The sequence below is a fragment of the Zootermopsis nevadensis genome, unplaced genomic scaffold (assembly GCF_977971745.1).
Source record: "Zootermopsis nevadensis isolate Lab colony 2312 unplaced genomic scaffold, Znev_1.0 Znev_ptg000011l, whole genome shotgun sequence".
In the NCBI taxonomy this organism is placed as follows: domain Eukaryota; kingdom Metazoa; phylum Arthropoda; class Insecta; order Blattodea; family Termopsidae; genus Zootermopsis; species Zootermopsis nevadensis.
The window spans coordinates 2,023,806-2,042,458 of NW_028259143.1; the positions used below are offsets into that span (position 1 = coordinate 2,023,806).

The 18,653-nt window shown below is 38.8% G+C and overlaps 1 protein-coding gene across 8 annotated transcripts in view; it reads right to left on the reverse strand.

Moving 5' to 3' along the window:
• Positions 1 to 16: 16 nt before the first annotated feature.
• Positions 17 to 18,653, reverse strand: part of LOC110839599 (ATP-binding cassette sub-family G member 1) — a 60,094-nt gene continuing 41,457 nt past the window's right edge. For 6 of the 8 annotated variants that reach the window (XM_087347079.1, XM_087347078.1, XM_087347076.1 and 3 more), the window contains 10 exons: positions 11,677 to 11,794; positions 11,366 to 11,555; positions 9,436 to 9,581; positions 8,144 to 8,382; positions 7,812 to 7,907; positions 6,595 to 6,737; positions 6,129 to 6,297; positions 5,698 to 5,798; positions 4,379 to 4,534; positions 17 to 4,083 (listed from right to left, as the gene is read on the reverse strand). In XM_087347079.1, the coding sequence (XP_087203205.1) occupies positions 3,736 to 4,083; positions 4,379 to 4,534; positions 5,698 to 5,798; positions 6,129 to 6,297; positions 6,595 to 6,737; positions 7,812 to 7,907; positions 8,144 to 8,382; positions 9,436 to 9,581; positions 11,366 to 11,555; positions 11,677 to 11,794 (1,706 nt within the window). In that variant the 3' untranslated portion in view covers positions 17 to 3,735. The remainder of the gene's footprint in view (positions 4,084 to 4,378; positions 4,535 to 5,697; positions 5,799 to 6,128; positions 6,298 to 6,594; positions 6,738 to 7,811; positions 7,908 to 8,143; positions 8,383 to 9,435; positions 9,582 to 11,365; positions 11,556 to 11,676; positions 11,795 to 18,653) is intronic. The other 2 variants (XM_087347080.1, XR_002546545.2) reach the window with 2 other exon arrangements.

An 18,653-nucleotide genomic window follows, 5' to 3' on the forward strand; every position in this document is an offset into this window, starting at 1 on the left:
ACCTTACTAGAAAATATTTATGTGTGGATAATATTATTTATTTATTAAATTATTCTTACACATTTGCAACTACTTCTACTACAAACCAAAATAAAATAACAAACAAATATTACAAAACTGCTTTACAGCTCAAACATGAAAATCCCATCGTAGACTTCCAAGATGGCTTAACACGTGCTTTCTGAGAAAGTACGTTTCCTTGAGAATCCGAGGTACGAAATAACTACTTTCAAGGTCGCTAATTTCTTGGACTGACACAGTCCAAGAATTTAGTGATCGCAAATGTAACACTCTGTATATTCAACTCTCACTTTACTAAATAAAGCTACAGTGTTATAAAACTGAGTTAATAAACACAAAACAGATCGGTGCTAGTGTTCGGAAAGAGAGAGAATTACCACTGACAGCTATCAGAAAATTAATACTTCTTTAGACGCCTGCACGCCAGCTGCAGACCAACACGTATTTCAATCTGTCCAGCAAATCGTTATTAGTAACGTACCACTGGACCATCAAAACTGGAGGAATATAAAACGTGCGTCAAGGTTTTCACAGCTGCGACGATGACATTATTCTTGGCTTCGGCACCATGTAGACTTATCAGTCTATAAGTCTACAGCATCTATCAGCGAGTCTACATGATGCCAAGAACGGCATGGTAGGACCCCTTGGATGAGTGATCAGCCAGACGCAAGGCCTCTACCTATACGGACACAGACAAACGTGCCTCGAGTGGGACTCGAACCCACGGTCGCAGCTGCAAGGCGCACGAGGACCGTGCCTCAGACTGTGCGGCCGGCAAGTTCCAAGTCTTTGCTTATTAATTTCAATGTTGAGACCAGTTAATTAAAATGAGACTTAAGTACACAGAAAAATATATTTTATTTATCATTCAATCGCATATTTTAATGGAATCAATGTTGAATAGGATCCATTTTCATTAATTACAGTTCAAAACAATCTTTTCCGTCATCTGATTGGACGTTATCTACTTTTGCTTTCTTACAGCAGTTAATTCTGGGAAATCCGATTTCTGTACACGAACGGTCTAAGATGCGAGGGTTACCAATTTAATATAAATATAAAATGATAAATTGTCACACCGCATAATCCGTAGTCGACGGTGATGATTACAGATGATTCACAACTAAACAACTAATTCTCGAGGAAGGAAGAAAAAAAAAAACTATTTCACTTTTATAAGTTGAATACTCGGTCACGTCACAGGGACGTAATACTCTGCTTTGCGTTTTAACGAGCTTGCTGTAACTACTTCCTGTTCCTGTCTACCTAACGCACCAAAATTAATTCATTACAGAATTTCACCGAAAGCTTAATCAAATCTGAAATATGATACAGCGTCATACACGTAAAATAACCCAAAATGATTTTCATGGGTTCTTTACAATTAATGAAAATATTCATAATAATTGATGACAAGTGTACGGACTTGTAGAGTCGATAATAGAAAAACCTCAAAAAACCAATCATAATAATGCAATTAAGTCTTCTTGGGTAGTCAGCCACGTCGGAATGGTGTCATAATGCAAGGTTTCGAAGACCGTATCTGTCGGCACCGCCAGGAAAACCAACCTCGATGGCAAAAGCAGAGACAGTCTCGGAAAAGTCGTACCGCGATGCCGTTACTTCATGGCAAGAAGACTTAAAATGCATTTAGCTGCTGTAAAAGCTTCAAATCTTACAAAATCAAAAATACTGTTTCTTCTACAACAAACCAAAATGGAGTAAGTAGATTTTTTTACTCGCACCTAGGAACCAAGGCCAGCTATATAACCACTAATATCGTACCAGACGTACTTCTCCGTCTCTCGGATTTGGAGGTGGGGAGGAAGATTTTATTGTAAACTTCTTTACAATCCAATATTTCTTTTAATAACCGAAGATAAAAAGTCTGCAAGAGTGAGACAGTAATGCCACCTCACAAAAATTATGTAAAGCAAATGTTCCATATTTTTATAATGTCAACGTAAAATAATAATAATGGAAGTGTCATTAGACGCCCCACTTTGGGGCTTGAGTACCTCAGTGACCCCCAAGAGCTACTGGTAGGGCCTCCGTAGCCAGATTGGTCGAGGGAGAGAGGTCAGACTAAGACAGGTATCCTGGTCCTCCAGGTTGGGGGTTGGTCGCAAGGCTAACAACCTTACACCGTGAAAAGGAAGATGTTTTGAAACCTTGATCAAAGCCTCGGGACAGACGGACCTAACAGAGGACCAAATGGAAGAGGAGAATTGAGGAGGCCATGGACCGAACACAGACCGGAAAGCCGTAGAAGAAGAATAATACCAGAAGCTGCCATTTGGCCTGATGTTTTGACAGTTCTATCTTCTCCACCCCTTTCGTCGTAACACGTTTCCTTAACAACGACCTGATTTTCCTAATAGCCAAAACTAAGTAACAACCTAATTACACGGTACATACGCACTCATTAAATGCCTACACAAATTTCTCGTTATCCTTTTTTGGAAATATTTATAACTTTTACAATTAAACTTTCATACTCAAAGAAATGTTTCAAAATTTTTTTTAGCTGACATAAGCGGGGGAGGAAAATCTACCCTAAAAAGATTTTTGTGGTGAAATGTACTTAAACTGCAACAGCCCTAAACCATGATAACTAGTGACTTTACTGACATATTACTACGAATGGATCCGTCGGTCCTCCGGTACATTATTTTTCTTTGTACATTACAAATTACTGTTGAAAAAATCAGCTGAACCTCAAAGACGATAATTTATTTCATCCCTTTCTTAGCTTTATCTGTTTTAGAAGTACTTCTAAGACGGCGGAACATCTTGTCGCAAGGCCGCATTCCGAGAACTCGTCCAGTCACGTATGACGCACAGAAACGCGCGTTTATCATATTACGTAATAAATACTGTGAACAGCAACATTTGAATTCCTGCAATACCAGCGAGGAATCCAAAATGCCGGTTACGGGATGCTCCAAAGTTACACGTCGTGTCGCGTACGAAGTTTAATAAACTCGGTCGAAATCAAGCGAGGGCAAGCCGATGAAAGTACACAGCTGCGAATCACGTTACTGGTATTCAATGATATTCATAAATTTAAAATGAACACAAATTTTAAGTAAACTTACCTAAATTTAAAATAAAATTTATGTTCATTACCGCGCAGAAGCTACAGTACAGGTACGTGAATTTTGTTAAATTTTTACTGCTTCAAAAAAGAAAAAACTTTTACACATGATTTGAGGTTTTCACAGTGATCAAAATAAAGATTTTGGTCTTCTGGGTCGTGGTTCGCAATATCACATGCAACTTCAGGATGGATGAAGAATGAACTTCTCCCCACGGCTCCGTACACTATGATCCGCTTACGAAGATGTCTTCGCTGAGACAGACGATCAACGACCTATGTCTCTCAATAAATGTTTTTTCAACTCAATGATGCAAGACCCTTCACAAGGATTATGCAGTTATTTGTTCAAAATTCTCTTCTCTAACTAAAATATTCACTGTCGCGTAATATCACACCATTTGACACTCTGTACCTCAGTACAGTCCACACACACACACATCATCTGCTACTCTTTAAAAGTAATTTCACCGTACTGAATCTCATTATAGTGCTACATCACTGTACGAATGCATACAAATCAGTATGCACGTCCTCGTACAAAACTTCCTTGCATCACAGGGATATCATAACCTCAAAATTTTGTTTTGCCGCACTCGCATCTGCTTACCACTTCACTTATCACTCAACATTCTCTTCAAAGCGCAGTACGCTGCAAATCTTATGAACACGATCATCAGAATCAGTATGCCGATGTCGAACCAGTAATCATCTCCTCTTACGCCCATTTCTTTTAGGATGTACTCAGGACTACTGAGATGACAATATATGACATTATCAGGACACACGAGTTTTGGTCGATCGTAGCTATATATCGAGGAGATTATTCCGTCTAGACAGTATCGGTAGAAACAAGTGTAGGACAACCAATACAAGTATTCCGGCATGTGCGTGAACAGGATGAGGAAACCACAAAACAGGACCATGTATGCAGTGCAGAGAGCCCCACAGAAAGTCCCTGTCTGAAACAATAAAAAAAAAAAATAATAATACATGACCATCTAACCCTCAAGAATTTCTTCATGAGGTTTTAGTTTCTCGTGGCAATAAATATGAAGATGGCTCTTCTAAGTTGTGTAGCCTGGTAGGTACCGACTGACATTTCATTGAAACTTACTGCCTCAATCATCAGAAATCACTGCCCTGATGATGAAGGCTTGTAAGGTCTTCTGAAACGACAGTCAGGACCTACAAGACAATAAGTGAGAACATTTATCTTTAAAAAAAAATCACTCCAAAAAAATCAATCATACTTACGACAGGAGTGAAAAGAGTTCCAAAGAAGAGACCGTAACTCTCTGATGTAAGAACGCACATGAAGCACATAAAAAGCATCATGGTGAACCGCTGCCATTCCAAGGGTTGTCCTGACAGGAAATACGACACAGATATGTGAACCATACAGAACAATAGCTGGAACAACACACCATAAAATTAGAGGTGAATACAGAATGGCAACATTTTTGTGTTCAATGGAATGGAGGAGGTATCATCTCGAAGTATTACGAAGGTAAAATACATATAATTTCATAACATAGAAATGTAACACTTCAAGTTTTATGTCAATCGGATTTTTATGCTTTTTATGACTTGCGTGGACTTCGAGCGAAGCTTTCCCTAATCTGTTGCACGGCGTCTTCAGAAACACGTGGCCTACCGGCTTTACATACATACATCTTTATTACATTCCATGGATCCATAAGTTTAGTCAGATGACAATAGGATGTAGAATAAGTCATAATAATACAATACATGTTATACAAATACAATTCATATAAATGTCACAAAAATACAAACAAAGGATTCACATGAAGTAGAGATAAGTTACAAATAAATCCACCCATTATATACAATAGATAAATTACGACTTACTTGTAAACATTAGAAATTCATCGACAGAGTAAAAGGAGTGTGTAATTAAGTATCTTTTCAATGCTGGTTTAAATAGTGCCTTTTTATTTACAAGACTCGTGAGATTTGATGGTAGACTGTTGAAAATTTTGATCCCTGCATAATATGCACTCTTCTGAAAACATGAGAGGTTGGTAATTGGTCTATGAAGCTGATTTTTATTCCTTGTGTTGACAGGGTGTATAGCAGAATTAGTTTGAAAGAGTTCTTGGTTATTTACAATAAAGTTCATAATTGGTATGGCACACAGACCATCCAGTCTCAACAAAATTCCTGTGCCACGAGTAAATTGTAGGCCTACTGGGTGCGAAATTTCCTTCGAACTTGTGTAGCAGACTTTGCTTCTTCAAACCAAAACACACAACAAACTCGCTCCGCACACGTGAGAGTAGCCATCTTGATCACACTGGCCGGGAGTGCTCGCGGTGGCGATTTTCGGTACTACAGTTTACGTGCGCTCGCGGTGGTGGTTTTCGGTACTACAGTGCATGTACAAGAAACTATGTGATTGGCTAAATTTGTGCATTTAAAAATATTGCGCGCGTCCTTTAAATAAATTTATATTCTTGTAAAGCTACTTTTGAAACATGGTGTAATAAATAATAATAAATGAAAATATGCCAAATGTACATCTATGAGTGAAAAGCAACGTCTGTATCACTTACTTGTATCGGTATGCTAGAAACAGTGATGGCCATGAAGTACGTCCTCAATTTGTACCAATTATTGAATTCTTCTTTCACCAATATGTCACGTTCCAAAGGAACTGAAAAGTATATATATAAAAAAAAACTCTTTCATCAAATAAAAATTAAAATGACGCGTAAAAATAATCACAGGATCAGAACCGACAAAGGATCATTTTCTGTTTCGCTCAGAACAGACACAGACAACTCTGACCCTCAAATGTAGACGTCATCCAGACGCTGTCATGATAAATAATTCAGTCATGTGGCCTTATCATCTTCACAATTGTGTTACCAAGACGAAAAAGATGGACAAAAAACCTTTGTCATTGCCACTGCATTATTTAACATAAATCGCTCTGCGTTCGACAAAAGAGACGGGGACTTTACGAACACCGATAAGAACTTACATCTTATTATTGTAGGTAGCATTGTTGTATAGCTGAGATACACCACACAGCAGAAAAGATATCCGAGGTTACTGATTGTTCTTGATCCATTGTTGCCACCATCTAAGAACAATGCTCCTAAGAGCCCTCCAACTAAGATGTGCAACAGAACCTTCAGGTGAGACATCGTCTGCAACAATCAAATCAAAAATTACAAATAACATTATAAATAAAAGTGGAAATATCTGCGAGCTTGGACTTTGTCACAGTAACTGGCCACAAATATCATGCTCTTAAATAAAATTCACTTAGCCGATAAGTAAAAATCATCAGAAAGCCTTAAATTTCAACTGATGATTTATTTCTACAGGTAGAACAACCTTCATTTACAACTACGAGTCAATTAATACTCACAGCGGAAAGTAAAATTAATTTTATTTGCTGGTAAACTCTCTTGAACTCAAAATTTTGTTACAACGTCACTTACCCAATCTCTGTAAAACTGCATATAATAGGATTTGAGTAGGATGCAGAATTTCTGATACTCATTTGGTGTTTGAATAGCAACTACAGTTTTCTCCAAACATTCCTTTGGTTTATTTTGACCAAACTCTTCCACTGGTTCAACTGCTGAAATTATGTAATTCAAATTAATACCAATAGATATTAAACATTATACATATATAATACTAAATATCGTATGTTATTACGTTTCTAGTCGCCATTTCTCTGGGTATTCTTTCATAAATACACAGCGTAATATTTTTTAAAGAATTAACAAAAATATAACTGACATATACGATGGTGCCTTATGTCGCAGCTCACTTATGTATATGTGGCCACATTTGCAACTCCTATTTGTGATATTTGATCGCGGTTATAAACATTGTATTTACTGATAAAGTCGAATGTCATCTGTCACTTACCAGCTCCTGGCTGGAGCTGCATGACTCACTGCCAAGTGCTACACAATTTGCCAATACAAGTATTGCTCCATAAAAACAATAATTGGTACTTGTGGGTTATCGGGACACAAAACGGGGGAGTCAACATCTCTTGCATGTCCAAATAAAATATAATAATTTGTCATTTATTGAAATAAAATATAATAACTTTCAAGTATATGTCATTTATATACACACACACACCTTAACCTAACCCCAACCTAACCTAACCTAAGCTAAGATAACCTAACCCCAACCTAACCTAAGATAAGCTAAGCAAACCTAACCCTAACCTAAACTATCCTAACCTAACCCCAACCTAACCTAAGCTAAGCTAAGCAAACCTAACCCTAACCTAAACTATCCTAACCTAACCCCAACCTAACCTAACCTAAGGTAAGCAAACCTAACCCTAACCTAAACTATCCTAACCTAACCTAAGATAACCTAAGCTAATCTAACCCTAACCTAATCTAGCCCAACCCTAACATAACCTAACTTATTTTTAAAGAGATGTGTCCCGACAATCCACAAGTACCCAATAATTACCTTCCTTACTGCAGATCCAACCATCAACTGGGAAGCTACAATTGAATTCAACTTTGGCAGTGGACGAACGTAATTACAATTCCTTGAAATTTACTATCGGAGAACTATTCCATTTCCTGTAATCTACTATTAACTTCACAAAGCTAGTATACAGAACGACAGAACAAAATCATAAACTCATTATAAAAGAATAATGAAACCACAAGAGTACCTGGTATATGTCTTGATTTCTTCCAAATGTTATTTTCAGCAGCCTGAATCAACTGAGGGTGATACGTGCCGTAATCTCCACACACAACCTCCATCACTGAAACCCGAGTACACGTCTTGTAACGTAAAACTTTGCTTGCTTCTATTTTACGTAAATAAATGACGTGATAAAGGAATGACCCTATCACACTACAAAATTAAAAATCCCTTCAATTTTAGGGTTCTACAACAGATAGACAACTTATGGTTCAAGAACGTTCGTAAATGATTCCTAGGGCTAAAGCAACTCATAACTTCGAAGAAAACTCTATAAAATATAGTTTTTAAACTTACTGAAGTCGGCTGGATTGTGATATTTGGGACACTGTAATCCGAATTGTCTCAGGTATGGAAGCATGTTGTAACTAGCACCTTGATACACGCACTGGCCATCGCGCAAGATGTACACGTGATCAAACAAGCTCATAATGGAGGCGCACGGCTGATGAATTGTGCAAATGATAGTACGACCACCTCTTGCTAGCGCTTTCAAGACCTTGGCACACTGTAGGGACGCTACACTGTCCAGTCCCCTACGGCAAAATATAATCCACTGTATTTTCGTCTTGTTTACGAATGGCGTAGGTAGCTAAAGTGTCAGATTATAATACGATTAATGAATAATAAATATTAAATGTTAATTGTAGTAATAATATTTTAATATTTAATAAAATATGTTATTGTGATTAGACGGTTAAAATTAAACAATTAAACAACAATGAATAATAAACTTAAAAAAATTGGAAGAAAAACAGTCAAAGCGTATTTTAATTCCAGTGACTTATGGCTTGCTGCTAAATTGTTAACCCTGGAGTTAAACTCGGGCCATTAACCTCTAATATAAGATTTAAACCCCATTTCCCCTTATGATCAAGGTTAATCGGCCCATCCCAGTCTGACTCGTGAGCCGGGCTCGGATATATTTCACCACGCATGCATAGCAGACTCGGCTCGTGACACCCCACTCACAAACGAGTTTGGCTCGATGGAACCCGTACGTGGATGGACCACTTTTGACATTATCCCACGTCCGCCCAGAGGGACTGAAAAATTACCCAGAAGAAACTCTATCCAGGTTCAACGTTCTCTCGGCCAATACCAGAGTCGAGGACATTCAAAATATGAGACAGTAATACATTCTAACTACACGAACACATTCAGAAAGTTAAGTCACGATAATATCTAAAATAATTCATATAAATTTCCATCCTCTTTTCAAAAGACAAATCCAGAAAATTTCCTGAAGGAAAACAACTAGTTGTGATGAACTGGTTAACCCTTAATTAAAAAATGCTGCAAACCTATGAATAAAGTAAAGTTTAATTAATTTTATCATAGTAAATTATATTTTTTAGGATATTTGAAGTTCTCACGGCGATGATTACGAAGACGACTGTCTTCCGGGCCGTAGCGTCGTGTAGTCTGGTAGAACTTTACTGGTGTTTCAGAGGTCCTTGCTGCCTCCATCATTAGGGTGGCGATTAGTCAGCGAAGATGTATGAAACGTCGGAAAACTTCCACCAGACGACACGGCACAACCCGATACCCCACATAGAGCCTTACGTTATTATAATGATTAAACTTACGTGGTTGGTTCATCCAGGAACATGACAGGGGGATTATCGACAAGTTCCAGGGCAATGGAAAGTCGTTTCATTTGTCCTCCAGACAGCTTGTTACATCTCGTGTCTCTACATTTAGTCAAACCCATCATGTCGAGAATGTCTTCTACCTGAATACGAAAGTCAAATTAGATTCGTAAATTCATCAGTTGATATAATTGCGTCATATTGTGAATTAAAATTTAATTATTCGTGGTTTTTCCCCCCGTCTAATCACAATTGTATATAAATAAAATTATAAATAAAATATTAAAATATCATTTACATATTTGGTACAACAGTAATTACGTTTTAGTTTATAAGATTATAATTTTTAACTTTTAACTTTACACCTGAAGATGGTTCAATGTAACCGAAACATGTAGTAAAAAGTTGTACCAAATATGTAAATGATATTTTAATATTTTATTTATAATTTTATTTATATACAATTGTGATTAGACGGGGGAAAAAAACACGAATAATTAAATTCGTAAAATTAAAAATGCTCCATTTAACAAACCATACTAATAAAATAACAATTAAGAGTACAAAGAAACATTCCTGGAGAAATATAAACATGTAATCTTGTGAAAATTATCTTCTCTCTTGGTTTAAAATATAGACTTGATGTAAAAGTAATTTCACATTTTTTTTACCTTTGGCAAATTTGTTAATGCAAAGTACAAGAAATTCATGGCAGGTCAGTTGAATTACGTAGCAAATAATGTGATTAAACAAACATCGATAAATTATGAAAATTAACAGTGCTGAAACTGATTTCCGGATTTAACGACCACGTTATTATAAAACCATCCACTCTAAACATAATACAATTATTCTCTTCGAAAAAGTACCCTAAGTCTAGAGCGTAATGTAGAGGCCAATATATTAAAAACTCATTTGGCCTGAAGTTTATCTCCACATATTTTTCCTGTTCCCCAATAAAGCCTGATATATTTATAATCTGCTCTGATTATTAGTTGTTACAAAGAGCATGAGAAAAACTTCTGACCTAACTACACAAGTAGTTCATAATCTTCGATATCTAATTGTAATTGTACGTCTTTAACCCTCGTTGACCTCTTAAAAGTGACTGAACTCAAGTCTTCAAGTTGTGAAATAATAATTGCCCGTCTCACGTGAGAACTGTGTCATTTTATTTATTACTTTCGAGAACGAATAATAATTCTTATCACGCAACTGCATTCATAGTATTTCAAAAGCACGACATCAAATATCGATCGATCGATTAGCCTCGACCTGCGATTAAACAAATTGCAATTTCTTAATCGATTGTTGAAGATATCGATCGCTCGACATTTGAAACACTGTGAATAAAATGTGAAAATGACAAACTTAAACACAAACCACGTTTGTTTATGTGACATTTCAGGTTCTCACGTTCTAAAAGTATGAATACCGACTTCTGGGATGGTGTTCCGCTCTGATGATGTTAAAAATAAGTAGAACTGACACGAAACAGTGACTCTGAGATAAAGAGGTTTAAATAATACACACACACACTCGCACAGCCTGATAATTCTCGCTCGTTTTATCTGTTATTAGAATTTCCATAGTTAATTTGTGACACAAATTTCTCCGTTTGATAAAATTTACCTCAAAAACGACAAGACTTGCTGATAAACTGTGTTGGACATGAGACGTAAAACTTATTTTCTCTGCGTCGTTCTAATACACGCTTCACAATCCAGAAGTACATCGCCATGTTCAATGCAGCGAGAACTTCAAATCTTGTTCAGAATAACTCGTCTCAGAGCCTAGTTTTGACATCTGAACCTCTCGAAAACGAAGTGGGAGTGGCTTATTACTCTGCAGCGACGTTCGACAATGATTTAAACATAACAGAATCAACAATATCTGATAATTAAGACATGATCAGCTTGATACTTACCAACAACTGCTTCGCCTTTGCAGAGAGGCTTCGCCCCAATTTTAAGTTCGCGGATATTGTCATTATTTCGTAAACTGTGAACAGAGGCGCAAGACAGTCTTCTTGCATGATGTAACATGTCTCCTTCTTCCCCGTTTTGCTTCCTAGGTCAACACCATTGTATTTGATACTGCCTTGCACTCCTTTCGTACTGCAGACAGACAGAAACACAATAACGTATGTCGGGTAAAGGGTGATAGATAAATTATCACAGAACTTAAAAGCATCAGATAAGACACCCGTTTATTTATAAAAAAATTTCTAAAGCTCACATAAATCCTGTTAGAACACGCAACAGCGAAGATTTTCCAGCACCAGAAGGTCCCATGATCGCCGTCAGTTCTCCGGAGTTGAAGTGACCTGACACACCTTTCAATACCTGCTTTTTTTCTGCAAACAAAGAGATCAGAATTACCAGCTTACATTATCAGCGTTCGGCAATGATAATATTAAAGTGATGAGACAACAAAAGGCAAACAGTTGGAACAATCGTGATAAGAAATTACGAGAAAAATTCTCTTTAAGGTGAATGTGTGGCCAATTTTAAACGCATTCTTGAACACTGATTCTAAATAAAAATCCGATTTTAAGTAGTCAAATAGCGTGTGTTAGTTCAGGACACACCCACAGATCTGCCTGTATCCAAGTGAACTGGTGTTTACTCCAGATAAAATTACAGTCTAGAGACAAGGAAGTCAGTCACAAGTCAAGATCTGAAAATTACACGACCAGGATACAAGAGACGTCAAGTTGATCCTCACTCTGCAATTATTAGAGACGAAAAACTATTTAACGCGTCTAATAGAAGGTCGACAACTTTTGAAACAAGGCGTAAAGACGCTTTGTAGTTGTAACTGACGTGCGCAATAATTGTTAATTTCCCTCGTGTTCTGCGGAATATTTTTAAAAAGTCAAGGTTCAAAATTCTACACTAAAAACAAAAATCAGGTTCCAATTCATCTTGGATTTAACCCATTTTTCTATGAGTCTTAAAAAAAATCGCTTAACCTTAAAAGTCACTACGTTAAAATTTGGGGAAACACCAATTCTGTCGCATTCGGCAAACCGAGATATTCCAGATCGGTAGTAATTTTACGTTCAAACCAAAATTTTAACAACTGACAGTCTCTGTAGCAAATATATTTAGACGTTCCCGTAAAAGGGATATCACTACAAGGATAATTAATTAATTATATTAATTATATAAAATAAGCAAACTTCACAATTCGGCGACGTCGCCGAAAAGTTGATTATCACTTAACTAATACACAACCCCGAGGGAAATGACCACGGTACGCATTGGATAGGGAAGGATGGGTGGGCCCCAGAACCGGTCTGGACGCAAACACATAATTTTTATTTTATTTATTTGTAGTGTTCTGTCTGACCACAGGTCCATATATTATGAACAGGATCCTTCCAACCTCTTCAGGTTGTCAGGGACCTGCTCATACATATATACATTCTTGGCAGAGATGATCAGAAGTGGTTTGCCATTGCCTTCTTCTGTGTGTGAGTGGAGTAATTGTTGGGATGCCACGGAGAAACCGGGGAAGCCCCCGGAGAAAAACTCCGTGATGCCTAGACCACGGCCTTGCCCAACAAACAACAACTGCATTAATCACGGATTCGTAAACTTCAGCTATCTCAAACTGTACAGTGCTGAAATAAGTTACGTCCTAAAGCCTGCAACATAACTCAGCAGTAAATTAAGATTATCTTTATGAATGACAGGCACAAGACACTTTTTCTCTTATATTGCATAGTGACATTACTGAAACGAGCATATCCTTGTTTACCTTGGATACAGTTATGCTTTGCATTTATGTTTTTCAGTGACTATCAATGTTACGACAACACCGCGGTCAACGAACTACATGTTATCGAGTTCGCAAGCAGTTCAGGAGCTTAAATCGTGGGCAGTCAGTTCCTGTGATCCTACTGTGAACCAAATCCATTTATGCGTATGAATAAACAAATAAATACATAACCTGCTTAATTTTTAAGCTAGGATTAAAAGATAAGATACTATGTAAGACTTGAGGTTCTCACAGCGGTGAGTATGAAGATTTCCGTCTTCATCGCCCTGATGACGGAGGCAGTATGACCTCTGAAACGTCGGTTAACATCGACCAGACTACACAGTGCAACAACCCAGAAGACAGAAATCTTCATCGCCCTGATGACGGAGGCAGTATGACCTCTGAAACGTTGGTTAACATCGACCAGACTACACGGCGCAACAACCCAGAAGACAGAAATCTTCATCGCCCTGATGACGGAGGCAGTATGACCTCTGAAACGTTGGTTAACATCGACCAGACTACACAGCGCAATAACCCAGAAGACGGAAATCTTCATACTCTGATGACGGAGGCAGTATGACCTCTGAAACGTTGGTTAACATCGACCAGACTACACAGCGCAACAACCCAGAAGACAGACATCTTCATACTCATCGCCCTGATGACGGAGACAGTATGACCTCTGAAACGTTGGTTAACATCGACCAGACTACACAGCGCAATAACCCAGAAGACGGAAATCTTCATACTCTGATGACGGAGGCAGTATGACCTCTGAAACGTTGGTTAACATCGACCAGACTACACGGCGCAACAACCCAGAAGACAGAAATCTTCATCGCCCTGATGACGGAGGCAGTATGACCTCTGAAACGTTGGTTAACATCGACCAGACTACACAGCGCAATAACCCAGAAGACGGAAATCTTCATACTCTGATGATGGAGGCAGTATGACCTCTGAAACGTTGGTTAACATCGACCAGACTACACGGCGCAACAACCCAGAAGACAGAAATCTTCATCGCCCTGATGACGGAGGCAGTATGACCTCTGAAACGTTGGTTAACATCGACCAGACTACACAGCGCAACAACCCAGAAGACAGAAATCTTCATACTCGTCGCCCTGATGACGGAGGCAGTTTGACCTCTGAAACGTTGGTTAACATCGACCAGACTACACAGCGCAACAACCCAGAAGACAGAAATCTTCATACTCATCGCCCTGATGATGGAGGCAGTATGACCTCAGAAACGTTGGTTAACATCGACCAGACTACACAGCGCAACAACCCAGAAGACAGAAATCTTCATACACAGCGCCCTGATGACGGAGGCAGTATGACCTCTGAAACGTTGGTAAACATCGACCAGACTACACAGCGCAACAACCCAGAAGACAGAAATCTTCATACACAGCGCCCTGATGACGGAGGCAGTATGACCTCTGAAACGTTGGTAAACATCGACCAGACTACACATCGCAAATACCCAGAAGACAGAAATCTTCAGATAAGATACTCTTTGTGCATGAAAGTTGTGATAAGAGAATTATCGATGCAAGTTTTCTGATAACGCCGTGTGAACTATGTAGATATAAACATTTCGTAGGAACACACTGCCTTTATCTTCAGCAGTGCATATCGATATCTTCACTGTTGTGAGAAGATTAAGTCTGGCGCAAATAACTCACGTAGCAAAGAATAAGAATAATTCGGAGATAAAGTCTTGAGTAAAATCTGTCGCGAACTGCTACACGCGGAAGAACATACTACAATCTAATTATGCATATTCCGAGGGACCTTGAAAAAAGGTGTCTGGAACATTAACTGACATTTATGTTCTACTGAAACATTCAGTTCAGTTCAAACAACTTCTCTCTGCTGGGATGCAAACAAGTTTACTTTTTGCGTTCCTCAAATTGTCAAACACAACATTGAATTTATTCCTTAGAGTACAGACACACAAACATACTAAAAAAAAATATACAAGTTAAGAAGATGGGAAAACCTAAAATATTAAACACAGTCGTAATTAAATATTTCCCCCATAAGACCTAAAAATACCTCAAAAGCATTACTATCGTCTCAAGGAGGCAGAATTTTACATTTAAAACGCAACTCTAACTACAAGAGTATTTATACGTTTTGGTGAATCAATATAACAAAATAAACTAGCTCATTTAATTTTAGTTTGTATTTGTCAGGAAAGACTTACAGTAGATGTCCACCGCCTTCCTTTAAAACACACACACACACAATTCCTAAGTCCCGAAATCTTGTTACAAGCCAGTAAATTGTCTTGTTCTCACTCACGTCTGCATTTTTTCCTGATTGGCTCTCCTGTGTGCACTACAAATGAACCAAAGCAAGGCAGAGACTCTTTGTATTCGTAGGATTTGAAGTTCTCACAGCGGTGATTACGAAGATTTCCGTCTTCTGGGTTTTAGCTCCGTGTATTCTGGTAGAAGTGTACCAACGTTTCAGAGGTCCCATTTCAGACGACAACGATTTTTCTATAATTTGTTTTCACAGCGTTAGTCAGGCTAACACGATTAGCATGTTTAAAATAAACGCTCTGCCCCTATAATACATACACGTGACACTTCCATTTGGTCTAAGAAAATATTTATCATTTTAAACTAACGTCTTCAAACAAATTTCTGTGATTAATGTGGAGACAAGTTATTTCTTAAAAAAAAAAAAAACATCATCTCCGCGTGCTCTGTAAGATCAGTCTGTGTTCAAGCATACTCCAGATATCAACCAGAAGTTTATTGACACGTGACGTTCTTTTGTGGAATCTATTATGACGTTATAAATGAACCAATTCATAATATATTTCCTGTATGAAATACGCGCTGAAATATATTTACATGCACTTTCATAGAAAGTAAAACTCCTTGCGATCTTGGCAATGCTAATATGTACAGTCTGTTCGCGAGGTGTTGCAAAGCGGTTCGTTACAATGCCGAAGAGACAGAGGTCCATTCCCACATATGCCATATCCCAAAACACACAAGGAACAAATATCACTCTCAGGGGGACGGAACATCAATATTCAAGCGATGACGGATAGGATATGAATTCAGAAAATATTAATTCCAAATCCTCATCGGGAAATAGCCACAGTTATTTTCGTTGTTTAACCAAGTACCCCCTAAACCAAGGGTTCTCACCCCTTTTTTCGCTGGCGTACCGCTAAGTCTAATTTAACACATTAAATTTACCACTAACCAAATTCGTTCAGGGAAAACTGTTATTTATGCTAATATTAACGTTAGAGTTCTCGTACCACTCAACATTGGCTCGCGTACCATAGGTTGAGAAACGCTGCCCTAAACTAAAGGGATACAGTTCATAATTTAGATCAAATTCGACGACATTTCCCAGCTGACTACACAACCATCTTCTCCTAAAAATCGACTATAAATAACAACTATAGTTGATACAGTGGTGTCTAAGAATTAAGAGACAAGGAAACAGTACAAATATCACGTACTAGTAGAGTCATTAATGATCTTATGACAGTAGTCCATCTTCGTTTCGATCTGTGTCCAGCCCTGCAACCACCACAAGCCTTATTAAATGTTTTACCGCTAACCTAACAGAGTAAATAAGTTAGTCATATTTCCTCATGGAAATAACCTTCAGTTCTGATTAGACCTTATTCTACGTGACTAATAGACCGTAGTTATAGGAAAAACACCTCAATTATAACTCGTAATGATGCATGGTCGCAATTATCACCAAGTCTCGTCTGCCGAAACATCGAGTTCAAAATCCCAGCGTCATAGCTCAGACATCTGAACATCTACACTCTGGCTTACCCTCGAGGTTACTGGGTTCAATCCCTGATGGTATCAAGCAAGGTCGATGGTGAACGAAGGGGAACAGCAGAATGTTTACCTGTTTTTCGCCGATTATCAGGATCCCACCACCGCCCCACGAGGTATCCGATAGCCCTGACCAACAAACGCAATATCACACCCTCGGAACTAAGTTAGTGGCTTAATATCTGACGTAGCATCAACTGAATGGTCTCGGAGTAGAGGTAGCTTTTAGTTATTATTATTAGTGTTCTGTCTGACGACAGGTCCATATGAACAGGATCCTTCCATCCTTTTCTCAGACTGGGGCCTGTTCATATACGTTCTTGGCAGATGATCCAGAAGTGGTTTGCCATTGCCTTCTTCTGTGTGTGAATGGAGTAATTGTTGGGATGCCACGGAGGAAAACTCCGTGTTGCCTAGACCACGGCCTTGCCCAACACAAGTTATAAATTCGGGCACCGCCGGGAATCAAACCCGAGACCCCAGGATTACAAGGCCTGCGTTCTAACCGCTAGACCACCTCATCTTATTATTATTTAGTGTTCTGTCTGAGGACAGGTCCATATGAACAGGATCCTTCCATCCTTTTCTCGGACTGGGACCTGTTCATATACGTTCTTGACAGATGATCCAGAAGTGGTTTGCCATTTCCTTCTTCTGTGTGTGAATGGAGTAATTGTTGGGATGCCACGGAGAAACCGGGGAAGCCCCCGGAGGAAAACTCCGTGTTGCCTAGACCACGGCCTTGCCCAACACAAGTTATAAATTCGGGCACCGCCGGGAATCAAACCCGAGACCCCAGGATTACAAGGCCTGCGTTCTAACCGCTAGACAACCTCATCTTATTATTACTTAGTGTTCTGTCTGACGACAGGTCCATATGAACAGGATCCTTCCATCCTTTTCTCGGACTGGGACCTGTTCATATACGTTCTTGGCAGATGATCCAGAAGTGGTTTGCCATTGCCTTCTTCTGTGTGTGAATGGAGTAATTGTTGGGATGCCACGGAGGAAAACTCCGTGTTGCCTAGACCACGGCCTTGCCCAACACAAGTTATAAATTCGGGCACCGCCGGGAATCGAACCCGAGACCCCCCAGGATTACAAGGCCAGCGTTCTAACCGCTAGACCACCGTGGCATTGCAGCTTTTAGTATAGCTAACTTAATGAGTATAGTTCTAAGTTTTGACACTGGACGCGGCACGTGTTTGTTTTGCCGACATTTAAACATTCCCTGCATCTTAGCCGTGTTCAATCCTAATTACGGACAATGGCTTCGAGTCGAAGCGTCTCCTTGACTTTGAAAGCGCATGGTGACATATTAACCTTTATAGAACATTGCCAGAGTCGATTGTTCAAGACACGGCAGCACTTCCTGGACTCCATCCGGTGATCGAAAGTCCTCCAACACAAAACCAAATACTGTACTCGGGGCTAATCTGTGCGTTTTTCCTACGTCATTGTCTTGCAGGTGGAAGGAAAACAGACGCATAAACTTTCAACCAAATACATTACTGACATGGGAACTGATACAGCAAGGTCCATTGTCTGATGTTTCGCTTGTCGACTTTACTGCTATCTTCAGGCGTGTCACTATACTGACAGGCTTTT